Below are 23,578 nucleotides of genomic sequence, written 5' to 3' on the forward strand. Positions count from 1 at the left end.
ATCCAACGCCAGTTTAGAGGAGCCCAGATTCCACCAGGCGGCTGGGAAGCCCAGTGGTACCCGGTCCACGTTCACATAGTCGCGCTTTGATCCATTCCAGGACTCTGTGCGCTTTGCCAGGCGCGCTTCTTCCTGCGTTGCAGCCGAAGCGTCTTTAAGGGTATCCACCCAAGCCGCTGCCCGCCATCAGTGTGGGTTAGAAACAACGGACCCCCCTTCACGTGTGAACCCACCCACACACGCGCGTGTAGACTTCCGCGTACATAGGCATGCCACCAGTGAGGTTTTGGGAGCAGCTGCGGCGTGGACAGCGCGCGGGTACCCCAAACCTCTACTCGCCATCCGGATGGGGTAGAGGCAAAGTCCCCATCATATGTGAACATACACACGCGCGTCGAGACACACACACATACACAGCCCTTCCACCATCGGGGCTTCGGGAGCAGCTGCAGCCGCAGCGTGGCTAGCGCGCGGGGACCTCAAACTTCTCCCAGCCATCCGTGTGGGTTAGGGCAGTCCCCGTCACGTGTGAACACACAAGGTCGCATAAAGAGAGAGAGAGAGAGAGCGAACACGCGGGTACCCCAAGCCTCTGCCCGCCATCTCAGTGGCGTAGAGACAGAATCCCGTCACTTGTGAACATACCCACGCGCGTTCACACACACACACCCCTCCGACCGAGCGAATAGCTAGACTTCGGGAGCAGCTGTAGCGTGGTTAACACGCGGGTACCCAAGCTCCTGCCCGCCATCCGAGTGGCGTAGAATCCTGTCACGTGTGAACATACCCACGCGCGTCCACACACACACACGAACGAATAGCTAGATTTCGGGAGCAGCTGCGGCGTGGTTAACACGCGGGTTCCCCAAGCCCCTACCCGCCATCCGCGTGGCGTAGAGACAGAATCCCGTCACGTGTGAACATACCCACGCGCGTCCACAAACACACACACACACACATACACACACACACCCCTCCAGCCGAGCGAATAGCTCTCGGCTTCGGGAGCAGCTGCGGCGGCTCCTCCTCCTCCTCCTCTTGCTGGCCCACCTCTCCCTCCTTCTCCTCTTCCTCCTCCCACCCCTCCAAGGGCTGGCGAGGAGGGGGCTGCCCCAGCGCCGGGCCTGCGCTCGCCTCTCCTCCTCCTCCTCCTCCTCCTCCTCCTCTTCTTCTCCGCCTCCTGCTGACGTCTCGCCCGCCGCCTGCAAAACTCCGGGCGGCGGCGGCTGGCGGGCTGACTGGCTTGGCTGGCTGGCAGCGGCCGGGCGAGGAGGCGAAAGGGGGAAAGCGATGGGAGCGGCGGCGGCGGCGGCGGCGGCCGCGGCCGGGGTGGCCTCTCCGTGCGGCCGCCGGCTGGCTCGGCGCTCGCACTCGGCGCTGCTGCTGGCGCTCACCGTCCTGCTGGTGCAAACGCTGCTGGTCTGGAATTTCAGCAGCCTGGATGCGGCTGACGAGCAGCAGCAGCAGCAGCAGAAGCAACGGCAGCACCAGCAGCACCAGCAGCACCAGCAGCCGCCTCCGCGGAGAGGCGCCCTGGCCGGCAGCAGCCCCAGCCCCAGCCGGAGTGGCCACACTAGCAGCAGCAGCAGCAGCCGCCGGCGAGAGAAGCGCGATCTGGAGAGCCGCGACGGCCCCCGGGCGCCGCAACCCCGCCGGGCTGCCGGCGGCGCTTCCCGCGGCAAGGCGATGATGGTGAGTGGCGGCTGCCCCGCCGAGACGGAGACGGGCCAACCAACCTCCCCCCCCCCAAAAAAAGGGGGGAGGGTGATGGTGGAAGGGGAGGGGAGGGGGCGCCAGTGGAAAGCCGGGGAGGTCGAGACGGGGAGGGGGAACTCTTCCCAGGGATGTGGTGGGTGGGTTTCCTGGACTGCCCCCCCCCCACCTCCATCCCCTTCGCCAGAGCCCGGAGGGGGAGGATGCTGACGCCCGGCGCAACCTTGGCGAAGGACGGTGGGCTTCTCTGGCAGGACAGCAACAGTAACAAAGAGTTGGAAGGGACCTGGGAGCTCATCTAGTCCAACCCCCTCCGGCTCACGCAGGAGACCCGTCCTAGGGATTCGAACCGCCCGAACTGCCGACCTTTCTGATCGGCAAGCTCAGTGGCTCAGCCACGGAGCCACCTAGTCAGGCTAGTGATGGGGAGAGGGAGGGGAACCCTCCGGCTTGGCGACCTTGGCTCTCTGCCCTCCCACCCCTTGGGCCCACAGCGTGCAGGGCCGAGAGGTGGGGTGGGGGGGCTCGACCGCTTGGAGAGAGCTTCTTCCCCCAGACGTAGACTTCCAAGGGGGTCTGGGCTTATCCAAGGAGGCGACAGTGCAAAGCCGGAGATTCCTGAGAGATGCTTAGTTGGTAGCAAGTGAAGCACTTATTTTGGGGCTGGGGGATCTGCTGGTGGGTGGGTGGCCTCTGTTTTGCTTACCTACCTACTTGCTGCTCAGAGGTCCTTAAAATGTTAACAAACGGGGTGGGGGGGAGAGAGAGAGAGAGAGAGAGAGAGAAACTGCTCCCAGTAGTTAAGTCCAGAGCTCAATGGGATCTTACCAAGGCAAGGAAAGATGTAGAATTATCTGTGTTCTTTCACTTTCTCCTTTGCATCCCAGGCAAAAAACACGTTTATCTTGGGATGGTGGGCCCCATAAGAACATTTATTTATCGAGCTGAGCTAGTGTCGTGCCCTACCCCAGAGCTAACCCAGGCTAGGTTTTATACAACCTCTTGGTTGTAGGGTAGCTGGTTGTTTGCTACATTTCAGTTTGGCTGGAACTCTTATTAACTCAAGGGCTGCTCTGCTTTCTGCAACTGGCATTTCCTCCCCTCTGTAGAGAGAGGGAGAGATGTCGGTTTTAATTCACCAAGTACTTTGGTGGCACTTCCATGCATTCGTGATTATTATTTTGCCGCCCTAAATTGCTTCGATGTCATTGAAATGCCAAGGACCGAAAGATTGGGGAGGGGGAAATGGCATTATTTTATTTTTTTTGCCTGGAATAGATCCGGGTTTAAATCTGGAGGCAAACTAGAGGATTCGGCTGCGGGTTGTTTGTTGGTCAGACATCGGGGAGCATTGAGAATTGAGTTTGATGTTGGTTTACGTCTCGTTTTGGCATCATGTTTCGGAAATGTGGGCGTTCAACGTAGAGTGTTAATGACTCCCTTTTACATCGTTTTGTTGTCAAGATTGACGTCTGAGGACCTTCTTAAAATTCGTCTGCCTGTGGGGTAGGTTTGAGGAGGTGGAAAGCAGGTGTGGAATAGAATAGAATAGAATAGAATAGAATAGAATAGAATAGAATAGAATAGAATAGAATAGAATAGAGCGTAGAATAGAATAGAATAGAATAGAATAGAATAGAATAGAATAGAATAGAATAGAATAGAATAGAATAGCAGAGTTGGAAGGGACCTTGGAGGTCTTCTAGTCCAACCCCCTGCTTAGGCAGGAAACCCTACACCACTTCAGACAAATTGGTTATCCAACCTCTTCTTAAAAACTTCCAGTGGACTTCATCTGGATCCTCTTGTGAATTTCTACGCCAGATCCTAGACCAGGGCAGTTGGAAGACGTGTGGACTTCAACTAGACCAGGGCAGTTGGAAGATGTGTGGACTTCAACTCCCAGAATTCCCCAGCCAATATGTTGTGTCTCCCCCCCACCCCCACCGTACAGGCCCCATTGAACCTCTTGTGATTCTCCTTTTCTGAAGAAAGGGATGGTACGATCGACCAATTCCTTTGGGCATCTAGAACAGAGTTTCCCAATCTGGGCAATGCGTGGATTTCAATTCCTAGAATTCAACGCGTGGAACAATCTTCAACGTGTGGACTTCAGCTCCCAGAACCCCCCGGGCAGCATGCTGGCTCAGGAATTCTGGGAGCTGAAGTCCATGCATCTTCAAGGTTCCCAGATTGGGAAACACTGTCCTAGACTTTAGTGAGGTCATCACATTGGATGCTTCTGAACTGCACACTGTCGAAGCATCCTCAGCCTTCCGGTGAAGGCCTTTGCCTCACCTAAGAGAGAAATCTAGCTTCTCAGGTTGAGCTGAGCAGGCTGAGCTGAAGGTTGGCTCATCCAGACGGTTCATCCAGTGACTTGAATGCAGAAGTTGACCGTAAGCTGTCTGGCCTTCTATTGCTGATGGAAGACAAGTCTGGGAACGTTTCTCTTGCTGGAATCCATTTCCCTTACAGACTCATAAAATAGCAGGGTTAGAAGGGACCTTGGAGGCCATCTAGTCCGACCCTCCTGCTTCAGCAGGAAACCTTATATCGTCTGGATTATTTTGATGCCTCTAACGGAGAAGAAAATAGCCAGAAAGGAGAAGGCGTTTACTAGGACAAGGTTGCCATGCAAAGGAAGGCAGAGATAGTCCTTGACTTATGACTGATCACCATTGAGCCCAAAATTTTGGTTGCAGATAGTCCTGCTTTTAGAAGACACCCTGGAAACCTCTTTCCTTCTCCCCCCCTCTCCCAAAATCATTTCTCAGGAACCCCATCTGTCTTGCTCTCATTATCGCATTTTTTTTTTTTAAAAAAGAAAGATAGGAAGCACTTAATCCTTTCCAGTTGACTTCTGTTTCCTGTAATCGCAGAAACTGTTTTAAATTTTCAAGATATAGCATATGATGGCTGCAAGCTTGGGCTGCCGCCTTGTCAAGAAAGCATTTCCAGCTTGTCTGGAAGAGGGAGTTAAAGACGCCGGAAACAAAACCATAATTGTGATAAATAACAGAGGCACATTTTTGCGGTGGTCCCATGATCGGATCTCATTCCCATCCCTAGCCTTGCCGTATGCAAACTAGTTCCTGAAATCCTCCTAGAATCATAGGGCTGGAAGGGACCTCGGAGGTCTTCTAGTCCAACCCCCTGCTCAAGGCAGGAGACCTTCCCGAATGCTATCACTCTGCTAAACAAATAATTCCCTCAATACTGTCAAACTAGTTACTAAGTCTGCATTACTATTACTATTAATCTTCTCATCGTTCCCATCACCCATCTCCTCCCACTTATGACTGTATGACTGTAACTTTGTTGCTTGTATCCTTACGATTTATATTGATATTGATTGTTTCCTGATTGCTTATTTGTACCCTATGACCATCATTAAGTGTTGTAAGTGTTGTACCTTGATGAAGGTATCTTTTCTTTTATGTACACTGAGAGCATATGCACCAAGACAAATTCCTTGTGTGTCCAATCACACTTGGCCAATAAAGAATTCTATATTCTATTCTATTCTATTCTATTCTATTCTATTCTATTCTATTCTATTCTATTCTATTCTATTCTATTTATGTACACTGAGAGCGTATGCACAAGACAAATTCCTTGTGTGTCCAATCACACTTGGCCAATAAAAAATTCTATTCTATTCTATTCTATTCTATTCTATTCTATTCTATTCTATTTATGTACACTGAGAGTGTATGCACAAGACAAATTCCTTGTGTGTCCAATCACACTTGGCCAATAAAAAATTCTATTCTATTCTATTCTTTTCTTTTCTTTTCTTTTCTATTCTATTCTATTCTATTCTATTCTATTCTATTCTATTCTTTTTATGTACTCTGAGAGCGTATGCACAAGACAAATTCCTTGTGTGTCCAGTCACACTTGGCCAATAAAAAATTCTATTCTATTCTATTGTACCATAGCAGGCAAATGGTTGTCCAGTCTATTTTTGAAAACCTTCAGTGATGGAGCACCCACCATCCCAGCAGGCGAGCGATTCCATTGAGTAATTGTTCTCATGGTCAGGAAATGTCTCCTCCTAGGTTGCATCTCTCTTTGACAAGCTTCCACCCATTGTTTCTTGTCTCGCCCTATGGTGTTTTGGAGAATAGGTCCATCCCTGTTGTGGCCCACCAGCAGCCAGTGGATCTGGCAGCAGATTCAGACAGTGAGGAAGTTGGGGAGGAACATGGGCCAGTCCTGGAGTCTGGGGAAGGCTCTGATGAGGGCTCTGCATCGGAGGCAGAGAGGGGGCCAGGGCCGTCCAACAGTTATCAGCTACCTTCGGAGTCGGAGATAAATGGGGCAGAAGGACAGCTGGAGCCTGTTCCCAATGTGCCCATGTGCAGAACTGTCAGGAGAAGGGAACAATTAAGGAACAGGGGTCGACTTGGGAGTAAAGCCACAGGTGAACGATGAAGGGCCCCTCCCAGAGGGAATAAAAGAGGAGCGAAAGGGGAGTGGAGTTTGCAGGAGACAATTAGTTCATTCCTGCATTCTGGCCAAGTATTCTGGAGTCTGAAATATCGGCCTGGCCACTCTCCAAACCCGATAAAGGTCGGTAATTGTGAACGATCTTGAAAGACTGTGGGAGAGGAAAGACTTCGCTGGAAAGGAATTCCCTGTAAATTAAATAAAAGGGGTTTATCGGACGAGGATTTGGCTTCGTGCTGCTGGCGATGCCTAGGTCAGAACAATCCCTTCTTTTCTCAAATACTGGAAGACAGCTGTCATCGTCACCTTCTCCTTTTAACGACCTCATAATCCCTTGCCTCGTAATCTGAGGCAACTGAATGGAGCTGAGTGTTTACTGGCCGGATGCCCTCCCTGTCACCAATGCGGAGTTATATTCAACAGATATATTCTCAACTGTGCCCAGAGAGAGAAATATCTGCCTCTACCTAGGATCGAACTCACAGCCTCCAGATTGTGAGGCGAGAGCTCCACCTCTAGGCCACCGCACTGCCCTGTGGAAGACAGCTATCGTGTCACCCCTAATCCTTCTCTTCGGTAGGCTAGATATTCCCTCAGTCGCTCATCATATGATTTAGCCTCCAAACCGATTATTTACACTTAGGATAATACGGGTAGTCCTCGACTTATGACCACAACTGAGTCCAAAATTTCTGTTGCTGAGTGAGACGACTGCTACGTGAGTTTTGCCCAATGGTATGCCCTTTCTTGCCTCAGTCGTTAAGTGAATTACTGCAGTTGATAAGGAGTAACATTGCTAAGTGAATCTGGCTTCCCCCACCGCCATCCTTGACTTTGCTTGTCTGAAGGCCGCCAAAGGGGATCACGTGACCCCGGGACCGTCATAAATATGAGCCAGTTGCCAAGCGGCTGAATTTTGATCACGCGACCATGGAGAGGCTGCAAAGGTCGTAAGTGTGAAACATGGCCGTAAGTCCCCTTTCTTCAGTGCTGCTGAAACTTTGAACCATCTGTAAATGAACTGTTTTAAGTTGAACTCCGTATCTTCACTCTGGTCTCCAAATGAACGCTATAGAGCAGGGGGGGGGGTCCCCAACCTTTCGGACCTCAGGGACCACTAAATTCATAATTTCAAATCACTAATATGATCTGCCTACTGGGTGGGCATGGCAAGGTGGTCATGTGACTGAGTGGACGTGGCTAATTTGATGTTACTGACATCGAGGGATGCCTCGCCGACCACTACTCACCCCTCCCTTGCCAGCCACTCCTTGCCTCCCCGCCCGGGCTCCTTAGGGCCCCAACAGGAAGCAGTTGTTGGAGCTAAACAGCCCCCATGAGAAAGGGTTGGCAAAACAGCTCAGTTCAAATTGGATCTGGCCAAGAATAGAATAGAATTTTATTTTTAGAATTTTTAGAATTTTAGAATTTTTATTTTTATTGGCCAAGTGTGATTGGACACACAAGGAATTTGTCTTGGTGCAGATGCTCTCAGTGTACATAAAAGAAAAGATACGTTCCTCAAGGTACAACATTTACAACACAATTGATGGTCAGTATATCAATATAAATCATAAGGATTGCCAGCAACAAGTTACAGTCATGAGTTATATACAGAAGGAGTATATACCTCACTGAGTATATACCTCACTGAGGACTAGGAGCATAGGCTTTCCAAGCAGAGGGAAACGCTGCAGCAACACAAATGTTCATGGCACGTATCTGTCCCAGGAGCCGTGGTTTGAGGACCCCTGATTTAGTGCAATCTTAAAAGAATGCAAATAATTTTTCTGCAAACCACCAAAATTTTCTCAGGGACCACCAGTTGGTGACCGTTGCTATAAAGTCCCAAACTTGTCTGGAACATTTAAAAAAAATTTTTTTTTTCTGTGTGTGGTCAGGTTAAAAAAAAAGAGGGGAAAAAAAGAAGAACTTTACTTGTTCTGTAGTGAATCGGCGTCTGTTATCGTAATTGTTCATAACGCATGTTTTAGAAACCTGGTTTGCCATTCAGACTGCTGAGTAATCTGGCAAGGCAGTTTTTGATCTCTGAATAAAGCCAGCCGAGCTACTGCCTGTTTTCCACAGTTGGTTTTTCCCCGGCAACCAACCCAGCAATGGAAACCTTGCTATTGACTGCCGTTGCAGAATGGGCATGCATTAGGCCAGCTGAAAAGGAACAAGGAAGCGAGATGATGACGGTGGGAAGAATTAAAGTGGCTTTCCTGGTTTTTTTTCCTTTCCTCTTAGAAGTTATTTAAGAGGAAACCTACAGCTTGTCTTTGATGGTTACCTTGGGTCTCTAATTGCTCTAATGGCTTTCTGGAAGTGATGGGAGCGGCAGTGGGGCTTTCTGGGAGTTGGGGATGATGGGAACTGCGGTCTGGCCCAGTTGGAATGGCAGATAGAGCGATATTTAGGCAAAAAAACACAAAAACACAAAATGCACAGGTACAGTACAGGTACAGGTACAGGTACTGTATATGTGGTACCTTGCTCAGTAGTAGTAACTATGAGAGGGATCTTGGAGTCCTAGTGGACAACCATTTAAATATGAGCCAGCCGTGTTGCAGCAGCTGCCAAAAAAGCCAACACAGTTCTGGGCTGCATAAACAGAGGGATAGAATCAAGATCACGTGAAGTGTTAAGAACACTTTATAAGGCCTTGGTAAGGCCACACTTGGAATATTGCATTCAATGTTGGTCGCCACGATGTAAAAAAGATGTGGAGACTCTAGAAAGAGTGCAGAGAAGAGCAACCAAGATGATGAGGAGACTGGAGGCTAAAACATATGAAGAATGGTTGCAGGAACTGGGTCTGTCTAGTTTAATGAAAAGAAGAACCAGGGGAGACATGATAGCAGTATTCCAATATCTCAGGGACTGCCCCAAAGAAGAGGGAGTCAAGCTATTCTCCAAAGCACCTGAGGGCAGGAAACTCATCAAGGAGAGAAGCAAACTAGAACTAAGGAGATATTTCCTGACAGGGAGAACAATTAATCAATGGAACAACTTGCCACCAGAGGTTGTGAATGCTGGAAATTTTTAAAATGTTGGATAACCATTTGTCTGGAATGGTGTAGGGCAGACCTGGGCAAATTAAGGCCCGCGGGCCACATCCGGCCCTTTGTACGTCCCTGTCCGGCCCGCGTGAGGCCAATCATAAACACCATAAATTAGACTTTTTTTTAAACTTTTATTTTGAAAAATAAATTGCACTGGTTCAATAATTGTTTTTCTTATTTAACCAATAGACCACAGTTTCACATAACCTAATATACATATTTACAGAGTGCTTTATTCTTCTGATTATCAGTACCAGCTATTGAAAATATTTAATTTAAGTATTTTACAATGAAAGAAAGTTGGTGGCCCTCTGACACAATTCAGGCTTCTCATGTGGCCCCTGATAAAAATTAATTGCCCACCCCTGGTGTAGGGTCTCCTGCATAAGCAGGGGGTTTGACTAGAAGACCTCCAAGGTCCCTTCCAACTCTTTTATATTATTATATTATTATTATTTCACAAAATGTAGCAACTTTAAGACCCCATGGACTTTAACTCCCAGAATTTCCCAACCAGCATGGCTTTAAAACCACGGGGTTTTAAAGCTGCCACATTTTGAGAAATACTGAGATAGACAAAGGCCCCTCCCATAAGACTAAAAAGACCAGCAACGGCGTTTGAGTTCTTTGTTGGAAAACAACGTTGATAGACTTGCTCCTTGTCTTGCTGCATTTGTTTCTTGTCGGCGTCTTCTGCTTTTGAACTTTTGCCAAGAAAAGCCTTTGGCAGTTTGCCTAATTAGACCAAAGTTGGTGATAAGACTGAAAAATTGTGTTCTGAAGAATTTGCTTTGATTTAGTTTGGACGAGGCTGAGAATGAGTTTAATTCTTCGCTGTTCTAATAAAGTCTGTTTGTTTTTGAACTGATTGCGTTTAATACTACCTACTTGGGCCTGGGTCACAACACAACACATTCCATTCCTGACGCATCCAAGTACCAATGGCTCCTGACCCTGATGGCCTGCCGGAACGATGAAGACCTGCATTCACCCTGCCCTCTCTCTGCTCCTTGGGCTAGAAATAGGCAGTCCAGCACAGCCTGTGTGAGAGCCTGGGGAAATCGTCTCTTTGCGTGCCTGGGTGAGATAGTGCGATAAGAGGCTGTGCTCGACGAGGCTGCATTTCCCTTCGCGGTTTTTTTAGGCGATGGGTCCCCGAAGGCAGCCTGATGATCCCTGGAGCCCAGTTGCGGAGAGCCTAGTTAAAAAGCGATGATGGAAGGAACCGCTTTATAATAGAGCTCACTCTATTATTAGCAGCCCTCTTTGGAGACTTCATTATTTTGGGATGTATTTGTGGCGGAGATATCCAGGTTTTTCCCACTCATCATTAGCGATTTTATATATATTATATATATATATACACATCCTGTTGGGTGTTTGCATAAAGGCTTTGTGTGCCAGCGGAGAGGGGGGTGGGGGAGGGGGGTTGGCAATAGTTGTGGGGGCCAGCTCTTGAGCTTAGGTTTTTAATTCAGCTGGATTTAATAGGGAAGCAAGCCGCTTTCGATGCAGGCGAGATTGGCCTGTTGGTGCAATTTTTATTTAATTTATTTTATCCTCACCTTCATTGTATGTATAAATGAGTCAAGGTCGCATGTATACCTAACGCGCCTTCCTCCTCCTATTTTCTGCCCAACAACAACCTTGTGAGGTGGGTTGGGCTGAGAGAAGGGAACTGGCCTAAAGTCCCCTAGTTCAGGGGTCTCCAACCTTGGCAACTTTAAGAGTTGTGGACTTCAACTCCCAGAATTCCTCAGCCAGCTTTGCTGGCTGAGGAATTCTGGGAGTTAAAGTCCACAAGTCTTAAAGTTGCTAAAGTTGGAGACCCCTGAACTAGTTGACTTTCATACCTAAGGCGGGACTAAAACTGAGAGTCTCCTGGTGATTGGCCCAGAGTCATCTGGTTGGCTTTCATGACTAAGGCGGGACTAGAACTGAGAGTTTCCTGGTGATTGGCCCAAAGTCATCCAGTTTTTTCACACCTAAGGCGGGACTAAAACTGAGAATCTCCTGGTGATTGGCCCAAAGTCATCCGGTTGGCTTTCACGACTAAGGCGGGACTAGAACTGAGAGTCTCCTGGTGATTGGCCCAAAGTCATCCGGTTGGCTTTCACGACTAAGGCGGGACCAGAACTGAGAGTCTCCTGGTGATTGGCCCAAAGATACCCTTCCATCCTTCCTGGGTCGGTAAAATGAGGATCCAGATCATTGTGAGACAAGAGGCTGACTCTATAAACTGCTTAGGAAGGGCTGGGAAGCACTGGGAAGCAGTATATAAATCTAAAGGTGATTGCTACTGCTAATTCCACACAACCAGAAACTGTGCAACCACATGCAGGAACTTCATAAAAAAAAAACCACTCATTCCCACAGCCAGCATATTGTTTCCTGGAAGCTAAACATCTCCATACATTTGTCTGATTCTCATATAACTCCCCTGCAGCTTGTTAGTCCCCAACCTTCTTGGGCAGGGGTGAAATCTACCTTCCTTCCTTACCGGTTCGGAAGTGCACACGCCATATGTGTCATATGTGCGCACAGACCTGCGCATGTGCAAAACCTTTTGCGCATGCGCAGAAGGTAAAAAACACATGAGTTCCTGGTTAAAATCAGGAAGTAATGACAGCCAGGCGGGTGGGCGGAGCTTTGCTCTGCCATCGCTACCGGATCGCTGAACCACCGGTCACGATCACTACTGGATCGCGCAATCCAGTCCGATCCGGGAGCATTTCACCCCTGTTCTTGGGGCCGACACGATTTGGAGACAATGGGGAGTTGCCTGAACCCGAAATCATTCTATGTTTATGAATTCATTAGAGGAATCGGAGCAAACAAGATCCTTTGCTCCGTTGTAATGAGATGGGGAAGTTTTTAAAAGACAGCCTCTTGATTGCTATGAAACCATGGGGTTAAATTTGTCCTGGTTTTTTTTTTCTTTCCTCTTTTTTTTTAAAAATAAAAAAGTCCCCAAATTTAATGAACTGGGCATTTGTTCATCAAGATCCTGCAAGGAAGTTTCTGCCGAAGGAGCGGGAATTTGTATATATGTTATCTCTGTTTGAGGAACTGGGAGATTACACTGGTAGTTTTATCTTCAAAAGACTTTCTCCCCTGCCATTAAATTTCTCAGGGCCCCTGTAATCATAGTATTTTTTTTAAAAAAACAAAAGTAATAAATTCCTGTGATCGCTGAAGGAGGAGGACAGGGAGAATAATGTGGATGCTGGAGGTGGAAATTATGGCTAAATTTACCTTTATGTGATGGGATGGAAGCTGCCATAGTAACTGGGAGCAAGGGGAATATGACTTTAACGGAGGTGGGGCCATTATATGCTTTGTCTTATGCTGGCACTTCTAATTTTTCTTTTTGCAATCAGGTTCCCTTTGATTCCACCAATCAGTAAAATTCCTTGTGTCTTTCCCTCGCCTTTCAAATGAATCCTGTTCATATGGTAAGGCCGATCGCATTGCCTTCGGACAAACACATCCAAACAGACCCAAGATACCAGCTTAGAAACCAGGAGATTGTGAGTTCTAGTCCCACTTTAAGCATGAAAAGCTGACTGGGTGACTTTGAGTCAATCACCAGGAAGCGGTGAGTTCTAGTCCTGCCTTAGGCATGAAAACCGGCTGGGTGACTTTGGCCCGATCACCAGTGAGTTCTAGTGCCAGCTTATGCATTAAAAACAGAGGTAACTGGCTTTAATGCACAAGCTGGCACTAGGTAACTTTGGGCCAATCACCAGGATACGGTGAGTTCTAGACCCAGCCTAGGCACTAAAGTCAACTGGGTGACTTTGGGTCAATCACCAGGAAGCAGTGAGTTCTAGTCTTGCCTTAGGCATGAAAGCTGGCTGGGTGACTTTGGGCCAATCACCAGGAGATGGTGAGTTCTAGACCCAGCCTAGGCACTAAAGTCAGCTGGGTGACTTTGAGCCAATCACCAGGAGACAGGTGAGTTCTAGTCCCATCTAGGCATAATGCCAGCTGAGCCACCTTGGGCCGGTCCCTCTCTCTCAGCCCTATGAAGGAGGCAATGGCAAACCACCTGTAAAAAAATCTTGCCAAGAAAACTGCAGGCAGTTTTCTGAGAATCAGGCACGATTGATTGATTGAATGAATGGAAGAAAAAGAAATCGGGATCCAAATTGGGGAAAAAGGAAGTTTCTAAGAGGATAAATATAAAGTGGTAAAATGTGTGGCATTGAGAACAACTTGATTTTTCTCTTTTTTTTACCTAGCTTTAATTTTGATCAGTTAATTAGTGTACAGGTAGTCCTCAACTTATAACAGCTTGTTTAGTCACCGTTTGAAATTGCAATAGCACAGGAAAAAGTGGCTTTTTGGCTGTTTTTCACACTTACGACCGTTGCAGCATCCCCATGGTGATCCCGTGATCAAAATTCAGACGCTTGGCAACTGACATGTACTTATGACTGTTGCAGTGCCCCTGGGTCACGTGATCCCCTTTCTATGACTTCTGACAAAGCCAAGTCAACGGGAACACCAGATTCACTTAACAACCGGGTTACTGACTTAATATAGCCGCGGTGGCCAGATTCGCTGCTTAACCACCGTGGCAAGGAAGGTCGCAAAATGGGGCAAAGTTCACTCAACGAATGTCTCTCTTAGCCACAGAAATGTTGGGCTCCATTGCGGTCGTAAGTCGAGGACTCCCTGCAAAAAACTGAGCTAGTTTTTAAATTTTAGGTTTTAAACTGGGTTTTATTTTTTATATTTTTAATTTTTAATTTGACGGGCGTTAGAATAAGTTTTTTAAATGTTTTTATATTGTATCTATATTGTATTTATTTGTTTTTAATGCCTGTAAACCGCCCTGAGTCCCTTGGGAGATAGGGCGGTATATAAATACGATTAATAAATAAATAAAATAAAAAATGTTTACTCCTTCCCCATACATCTTATTCTAAAAGGAAATCGTGTGTGAATTAGGTTTGTACCCAGAGAGCATCAATGTGCTCTTAATTCCCACTAGCTTAGTTGCGAAGTATAAAGTGAAAATGAATGCTACAAAGTTTAAACGTGCTAACAGAGGTGTCATTTTTAAAAGAAAGAAAAAAATCAGCAGCCCGTACCGTGTTTCCCCGAAAATAAGACCTTGTCTTATATTTTTTTTGAACCCCGAAATAAGCGCTTGGCCTTATTTTGGGGGGAGGTCTTATTATTTTGGGGCGCGTGGAACAAGACGGGGCTTCTCCTGCCGTCTCATCTGACTTCCGGCTCTGTCTCCCTAAACCTAACCAGAGGAAATTTATTTATTTATTTAATCATATTTTTATACCGCCCTATCTCCCCAGGGACTCAGGGCGGTTCACAGCCAAGTAAAATATACACATAAATACAAGTTAAAACCCCAATTTAAAAAACTTATTAAATACGGCCGAATATTAAACCCCCAATAAAATAATAAAACCCCATTAAAACCAAATTTAAATTTTAAAATTCTAGCCCAGTCCTGTGCAGATAAAAAGATGTGTCTTAAGCTCGCGGTGAAAGGTTCGTGGGTCCGGAAGTTGGCGAAGTCCTGGGGGAAGTTTGTTCCAGAGGGTGGGAGCCCCCACAGAAAAGGTCCTTCCCCTGGGCGTCACCAGCCGGCACTGCCTGGCTGACGGCACCCTGAGGAGTCCCTCTCTGTGAGAGCGCACGGGTCGGTGGGAGGCAATCGGTGGCAGTAGACGGTCCCGTAAGTATCCCGGCCCAAATGGCGGGGACTGGCTGCACATACGTTTAAATATTTTCAGGGAGGGCTTATTTTAGGGGATGGCTTATTTTAGCGCATGCACTCAAAAAACCCAATTGGGCTTATTATCAGGGGATGTCTTATTTTGGGGGAAAACATGGTAGAAAGGCTTAGAATAGGTTGTGAATTTGACAGTCACACACTTCTCCCACACACACACACATGTATGCATAACGCACACACAAACAGGTTTTTTTCCCCCTTTACTTTCATTTAGAAGAGGATGCAGATGAATTTTCCCAATTATTTTCTCTGCCGACTCACTCAATAAATGTTGGTTTGTTTCCCCGTATTTATTTTATTTCGCTTTGGAAAAAAAGGATCTCCAGGGGAGAATTAGTTCTGTTTGCCACCTTGAGTTTGGATAATGAAACATCTGCAAGAAATCAATAAAGCTCAGAGATACTACTTCTTCTCCTTCTCCTTCTCCTTCTCCTTCTCCTTCTCCTTCTTCTTCCTCCTCCTCCTCCTCTTCTTCTCCTTCTCCTTCTTCTTCTTCTTCTCCTCCTCCTCCTCCTCCTCCTCCTCCTCCTCCTCCTCCTCCTCCTCCTCTTCCTCCTTTTCTTCCTCCTCCTCCTCCTCCTCTTCTTCTTCTTCTTCTTCTTCTTCTTCTTCTTCTTCTTCTTCTTCTTCTTCTTCACCCTCTCCCTCTTCCTCTTCCTCTCCCTCTCCTCCTTTTCTTCTCCTTCTCCTTCTCCCTCTCCCTCTTCTCCTCCTCCTCCGAACACCCCACTCCCTTCTGGCATTGATGATGTTACCTAGCTTGGTAATGAAATCTGTGCAAGAAAACAACCAACCGCAGAGAACACCAAGGACTCTTCATTTCAATCCTGAACTATGAATATTCTCCTTTATTATACCTCCATCCCTGCCTCACTTTCTCTCTCTCTTTTCTTTATCTGTTTTCTCCCTCCGTCCTTCCTTCCTGTCTCCCTCCCTTTCTTCCTTCCTTCCCACCCACCCTCCTTCCTACCTTATCGCCCTCCCTCTTTCCTTCCTCCCTCCCCTCCCTCCCTTCCTTCCTTCCTTCCTTCCTTCCTTCCTTCCTTCCTTCCTTCCTCCCTTCCTTCCTTCCTTCCTTCCTTCCTCACTCACCAGCTGAAGACTTTCAAAGCATAATTACTGTTGTTGTAATAACATCCAACCAGTAATGAATGTTTTTTTCAGTTCATTCTTATTTTGTAGCAAGCACACAATTTCTTTCTCGGATCAGTGCAAACATTGTTAGGCATTGTGTTTTGCAAAGGGCCAATACCAGCTTTCGGATAATAATTGCTGTTATTAATTGGTAATATTCTTTCTTTGTGATCCTCACTCTGGAAGTGTTGCCATCTAAATCACAATATTAAAGCACCCTGAAAACCAGTGTGGGGAGAACTTTGGTCTGTTTCCAATGTCCAGGTGTGAATGCCAGGGGGAAAAAAACCCGAAGTTAAAGCAGCATTGAGTATGCAGAGGAAGGAACTCTGAAAAAATTACTAAGAGGAAGTACATATGGGGAAGAAGATGCAATAATTATTGGGTACGTTCATGTCCCAAGGAGGTGTAAAGCTAATTGCCTATTCCAGAAAATTAGCAGGGGAAGAAAAACAGTGGCTACAATCAAGGAATCTCTGCTGTATACCTTTTTATTTTTTAAATGATGGTTTCTACCCATATCTTGGAAGTTGGAAGTTCTGGTATTTATAAAGGTTTGTTCCATGCCCCTCTTCTTCAAATTGAATGGAATGGGATCTCCTCTGTGGTGGGATCTAAGCCTTGGGATCTGATTTACCTAGGAGTCACCTTCTTCCCGTCCATCCTAGCTTCTACAATGCTCAAAAGTTATCTTTAGATCTGAAGGTAGTTTGTTCCATTCCTGAAATTGTTGTTGTTAGTTGCAAAGTTGTGTCCGACCCATCGTGACCCCATGGACAACGTTTCCCCAGGCCTTCCTGTCCTCTACCATCCTCCGGAGCTCATTTAAGTTCATGCCGACTGCTTCAGTGACTCCATTCAGCCACCTCCTTTTCTGCTGTCCCCTTCTTCTTTTGCCCTCCATCGTTCCCAGCATGAGGCTCTTCTCCAGGGAGTCCTTCCTCCTCATTAGGTGGCCAAAGGATTTGAGTTTCCTCTTCAGGATCTGGCCTTCTAAAGAGCAGACAGGGTTGATCTCCTCTAGGACTGACCAATTTGATCTCCTTGCAGTCCAAGGGACTCGCAGGAGTCTTCTCCAGCACCAGAGTTCAAAGGCCTCCATTCTTTGGTGCTCAACCTTCCTTATGATCCAACTTTCACAGCCATTCATTGCAACTGAGAAAACCAGAGCCTTGACTATACCCACTTTTGCTGGCAGGGTGATGTCTCTAGTCTGATATTCCTGAAATATCAAGTACGAATGGCTCCTGAACTTGATGGTCTCCAGAATGAACAGAATTTATATCAATTACAGGTAGTCCTCAACTTACAACAGTTCGTTTAGTGACCGGTCAATGTTACAACAGCATGGAGAAAAATGCCGTTGGATCGTTTTTCGCACTTACAACACCTTTGCAACATCCCCATAATCCTAGGGTCAAAATTCAGATGCTTAGCAACTGGTTCATATTTATGACCGTTGCTGTGTCCCGAGGTCATGTGATGGGATCCCCTTTTGCGACCTTCTGAGAAGCCACGTCGATGGGGAAGCCGGATTCACTTAACAACCATGCTGTTACTAATATAATAGCTGCATTGATTCACTTAACAACTGAGGCAAGGAAGGTCGTAAAATGGGGCAAAGCTCACCTAATAACTGTCTTGCTTAACAATGGACATTCTGGGTTCAAATGGGGGTCATAAGTCGAAGACTACCTGTGCAGAATAATCTAGTCAACTAACGGTCTATAGTAAATTGGTGATAGATAAGGGCCAACAGAATTCAGGGGAAGCTGGACTCGGATACTTGTGACACTGTAAGGATTCCAGGCTGATTACACTCTTAACTCCGACCCCTGGTTCTCTCTCGCTCTTCTTTTCTTACCCCTAGTCATCATTCTTCTGCCAATGGATTTCCTTCCTCCTGTGAACGAGAAAAAACTTTTTTCTTTTTTTTTTTGCAGCAGTGAGTGTCAGATCCTAAACTGAAATGCTTGAATGTCTAAGCCAGGGGTCTCCAAACTTGGCAACTTTAAGACTTGTGGACCTCCATTCCCAGAATTCCCCAGCCAGCTATGCTGTAGAGCCTTAAAGTGTGAACACAGCCATGCTGGCTGGGGAATTCTGGCAATGGAGGTCCACAGGTCTTAAAGTTGCCAAGTTTGGAGACCCCTGGTCCAAGCGGTGTGTTCACATTTGTTTTGGGGAGAAAAGGTTTAACGTGGAATATTTCCTAAGCTTCCTCTTGATTATTAGACTCGATGGAGGGAATCTTCTGAAGTTTCAACCGTTGAAGCGTTCCGTTGTCTTGCTTTTTTTTTAACGTGGCTGGAGTGATGATAGGTTTGCAGGTGAAATTATAAGGAGAAATTCAATAAAGAGGCTTGGTCCAGAATGAGCAAGCTGCACTTAATACACAATAATGCCACAGTCACATTACTGCTACAATGATAGCCCATTATGTCTGTGAAATATTCTGCTGAATGGGATGTTTGTTCTTAAAGAGAGAAGCTCATAGGCAAGGAAGGCGAGGATTGGCATTGCAGAGTCAATTTAATTTAAAGCTAAGCTTGCATCTTAAAGCTGTAAATAATCATTTAAATGTCAACTCGGACCAGTTCCTTTCTCATCAATGGTGACTTGTTTTAGTTTAGCCTCCCTTCCCCCTACTAAATAAAAGCCAAGAATGGACCTCTGTTTTAACTTCAAATTGAAGGTCTTCTTATGTAGGGTGGGTTGTGTGACATGGTCCATCGTAGTTGGTGAAGCCATTGTCTTCTAGGATGTGGTTAAACACCAGTTTTCCCAGCTTTACTGGTTAAAACTTTACTGGTTTTGTCAGCTTCAGAGCTTCTGGAAAAACTAGACTAGACTAGACTAGACTAGACTAGACTAGACTAGACTAGAATAGAATAGAATAGAATAGAATAGAATAGAATAGAATATAGACTAGACTAGACTAGACTAGACTAGACTAGACTAGACTAGACAAGAATAGAATAGAATAGAATAGAATAGAATAGAATAGAATAGAATAGAATAGAATAGAATAGAATAGGGATAGAATAGGAATAGAATAGAATAGAATAGAATAGAATAGAATAGAATAGAATAGAATAGAATAGAATAGAATAGAATAGAATAGAATAGAATAGAATTCTTTATCAGCCAAGTGGGACACACAAGGAATTTGTCTTTGGTGCAGATGCTCTCAGTGTACATAAAAAGACAAGATACATTCATTAAAAAGCATAAGGTACAACACTTAATGATAGTCATAGGGTACAAATAAGCAATCAGGAAACAATCTATATCAATATCAATCGTAAGGATACAAGCAACAAAGTTACAGTCATGCAGTCATAAGTGGAAGGAGATGGGTGATGGGAATGATGAGAAGATTAATAGTAGTGCAGATTTAGTAAATAGTTTGACAGTGTTGAGGGAATTAGTTGTTTAGCAGAGTGATGGCCTTCGGGAAAAAACTGTCCTTGTGTCTAGTTGTTCTGGTGTGAAGTGCTCTGTAGCGTCGTTTTGAGGGTAGGAGTTGAAACAATTTACGTCCAGGATATGAGGGATCTGTAAATATTTTCACAGCCTTCTTTTTGACTCGTGCAGTATACAGGTCTTCAATGGAAGGCAGGTTGGTAGCCGTTGTTTTTTCTGCAGTTCTAATTATCCTCTGAAGTCTGTGTCTGTCTTGTTGGGTTGCAGAACCAAACCAGACAGTTATGGAGGTGCAGATGACAGACTCAATAATTCCTCTGTAGAACTGGATCAGCAGTACTTCTGTATCAGCAGTTGAACTACTATGAAATAATAGTTCAACCACATTGAGATCTCTCTGACTTCTTCATCAGCCAAATCGAACGTAAGATACGAAGACACCCCTTACTCAACTTTGACTATTTTGAAGTTCTTTGGCGGCCTTCTCAAATAGATGTTGGAAGTTGGCAACCTGTTGGATCAGAAGGGACTCTTGGAACTTTTGTGGAGTCTTCCTTATAGATATAAATACAGACAGTGCTCAACTTACAAGCACAATCATCACCAATAATCAGAATTGCTCTTGCTAAAACAAGGTGTTGTTAAATGAATTGTATGTCCAATTTCCCAAGGGAAATATACAATAATGCCACAGTCACATTACTGCTATATCAATAGACACTCTGGCGAGATTCTTGTATAGTGGTGATTGGCCATAAAGAAACCAATTGACCATTCTTGGAGCTGTTCTGGTTGCTTGACCCTGGCAATTGGACCGGTAGTGGGTTTCACTGACCTTCAATACCAGTTTGGAACTGTGAGCGCGTATGCGTGCACTCTCGCTTTGCTTACACACAGTACTTCTGCGCATGCGCAGAGCCTTCTGCCCATCAGCAGAGCGTCCATGATGACATCCAGGCGGGTGGGCGGAGCTTCCGGTTCACAAGAACCGGGGCAAACCGGTAGAAACCCACCACCGAACTGGACCCAGAAAACTTATAAAAGTCTTCTCCAGCTCTCTGAACCTGTGGCTCTACGTATCAAGGTCAACTAGCCAAAGATGTTGATCATACTGAATTTCCATCTGTCTCCCCTCCATTTGTTGGATTGTGGTGACCTTTCATCCCTCTCTTGAGGTCATTGAGTGACCTGCTTGATGGCTTCTCTTGGGTTGAAGGACTTCTTCGCTTCCCACTGTTCTATCAAAGCCGGTCAACCATCTTGTAATTTTATTTCTACGAGCTGCCTCCTGAGAGCAGTTGGTTCTTTCTTTCTTTCTTTCTTTTTTTTCATTCTCACAATGTTCTTGTGTAAATGAAGTAAACAAAGCTGCTGGCCGTGGACACCACGAGAATAATAATAATACCTTGCCGGTTTTCAATTTGCTCAGATCTTGGCTGCTCGCCTCGCCGGAATTTAGCAGTGTGGCAGCGTATAGGATGCATTTTATGTCTCTTTTGTGACACCGGATGGCCTTCTGGCCCCCCCGGCTAGCATGACAGGTATCCAAGCCAGGCTGTGTGTTGTTGTTTTTTCCTTCCCCCACCCCCCAAAAAATACAGCCACATATTCAGATTAAAAACATAATGGCTTTAATGATCCCAGCTGCCAGCTGGTTAGTCTTAAGCTGCTCGGATAGAGAGATCGGATCCGTTCTTCCTCTTGGCTAAAAGTACTTTGATGCCGAGTGGTTGTCTCTTTTTGGGTGTGTGTATGTGTGTGTGCCTGATCTGGGTAAGCAGGGATATTTTTTTTTGGTGCACTCCTGATGTGAACAGTTCGGTAAATCCTGTACTGTGTAATTTCCCTATATCTCTCCTCTCTTAGCTCCAAGACTGGGGTTTTACTGCTGAGGATAACATGAGCAGGAGGGGTTTTTTGGGGGGGATCAAGTCTACTGTGGCGATAACGGTTGAACAACCAGAGTGGAGAACAACTTTGCCTCTGTAACCTGTTTCCAATAGCAATAGCACTTAGACTTATATACCGCTTCATAGTGCTTTACACCAGGGGTCTCCGACCTTGGCAACTTGAAGACTTGTGGACTTCAACTCCCAGAATTCCTCAGCCAGCTTTGCAGGAGGCTGTCGCGGTCAAAAACGGATGTCAAGCTGGCCATGCGCCTCTTGGCCATGCCTCCCCCCATCCCCGGAGATCAAACACAACCCTGATGTGGCCCTCAATGAAATCGAATTTGACACCTCTGAGATAGAGCATAGATCTAAAACATACGAAGAACAGTTGCAGGAACTGGGTGTGTCTAGTTTAATGAAAAGAAGGACTAGGGAATGACATGATAGCAGTGTTCCAATATCTCAGGGGTTGCCCCAAAGAAGAGGGAGTCAAGCTATTCTCCAAAGCTCCTGAGGGCAAGACAAGAAGCAATGGGTGGAAACATATCAAGGAGAGAAGCAACTTAGAACTAAGGAGAAATTTCCTGACCATTAGCTTTAAGAAGATGTTGGATAACCATTTGTCTGAAGTAGTGTAGGGCTTCCTGCCTAAGCAAGGGGTTGGACTAGAAGACCTCCAAGGTGCCTTCCAGCTATTCTATTCTATTCTATTCTATTCTATTCTATTCTATTCTATTCTATTCTATTCTATTCTTGAGAAGCATGGACGCGTACAAGAGAAAGCCCTTCGGCTTTCTAACCCAGTTGGTTGCGTTTCCTCAGAGGTAGACTCAGAAGACCTAACCGTCCCGTATTAGTTTAGTATGAGCAACATCCGACGTGGCACCACATGACTTCATTTCTGCTTCTCCACTCCCACTTCCCTCATCCTGTGTGGTTTCTGGTGAAGCTTGTCACTTTCTGGTGTAAGGAACCAGAAGCTGACTTTTTTTTTTTTTAAATTTTACAGTCATCTTCTGTCAACAAATTTGGGCTTTCCATTCCATGGATGGTAAGCGAAGGCAGAAATATCTCCTTCGTTTAAAAGAGGAACACTTTAAAAAACCCAAAAAAAACCAACCACCCTTTGCCCAAAACATCCATGAATGGTTGAGCCTCTTGGAGCCAATGTGATATCTAAGTAAACATGACTAGGGAGGTAGCTGTTTTGACAGAAATGACACATACAAGTAGCCCTCGACTTACAATAGTTCATTTAGGGACCGTTGGAAGTTATAACGGGACCGAAAAAAAGTGACTTATAACCAGAGGTTGGCTGCTGGGGGTTCGTAAGGGTTTCGGGAGAACCTCCAGTTAAGATTCTGTGCAGTTTGGAGAACCCCCAGATCCCACTCCTGGCTGGCCCCGCTCACCCCGCCCCTCCCCTCCCAGGAGTCCCCACGTGGCCCGTTTTGGATGCAGGTAAGTGCAGGGTGCGCACGGAGGCTCAGGGAAGGCGAAAAACAGGCCTATCGGAAGTTCAGGAAGGCCGGAAATGGGCCCATTTCTGGCCTTCAGAGGGCCTCCGAAGCCTGTGGAGGCTGTTTTCGCCCTCGCGGAGGCTCGAGAAAAACCTTTGGAGCCCGGGGAGGGCAAAAATGCCCCCCTTCCCGTGGTGTAGGAGGCTAACTAGGCCACGCCCACCATGGCCACGCCTACCCAGCAACCGGGCAGAGAACCCTTTGCTAAAATTTTCGAAGCCCACCCCTGCTTACACCCGTTTCTCACAGTTACGGCCGTTGCAGCATTCCCCCATGGTCAAGTGATCAAAATTCAGACGCTTGGCAACTGATTCATTTTTATGACGCTTACAGCCATATTAGGCCGGAAGCTTCCGTGCTGCCACTTTCTCATGTGTAAGAAAGTAGGAGGGGGGGAATTTAATAGGGGGGTTGTCTTTAGACATAATAGCATTCTTCCTGTCAGTCAAGGTCAGGCCGGTCCTGCATCTGGAGAAGGAGTGGTCGGAGTGCTGTCTCGAGATGGGACAGTTGGAGATTGGAGAATGTGATCCACTGCGGAGTCAGGGGATGGTTTTGGGGTTTTTTTTGATTTACTGAGGAAAAACCCAGACCGCTCAGATTCGG

At 46.3% G+C, this 23,578-nt stretch overlaps 1 protein-coding gene across 1 annotated transcript in view; it reads left to right on the forward strand.

Moving 5' to 3' along the window:
• Positions 1 to 1,098: 1,098 nt before the first annotated feature.
• XYLT1 (xylosyltransferase 1) overlaps positions 1,099 to 23,578 on the forward strand; it is a 205,373-nt gene continuing 182,893 nt past the window's right edge. The window contains exon 1 of the mRNA XM_058156862.1: positions 1,099 to 1,692. Coding sequence (XP_058012845.1) covers positions 1,291 to 1,692 — 402 coding nt within the window. The 5' untranslated portion in view covers positions 1,099 to 1,290. The remainder of the gene's footprint in view (positions 1,693 to 23,578) is intronic.

The sequence above is a fragment of the Ahaetulla prasina genome, chromosome 14 (assembly GCF_028640845.1).
Source record: "Ahaetulla prasina isolate Xishuangbanna chromosome 14, ASM2864084v1, whole genome shotgun sequence".
NCBI lineage: Eukaryota > Metazoa > Chordata > Lepidosauria > Squamata > Colubridae > Ahaetulla > Ahaetulla prasina.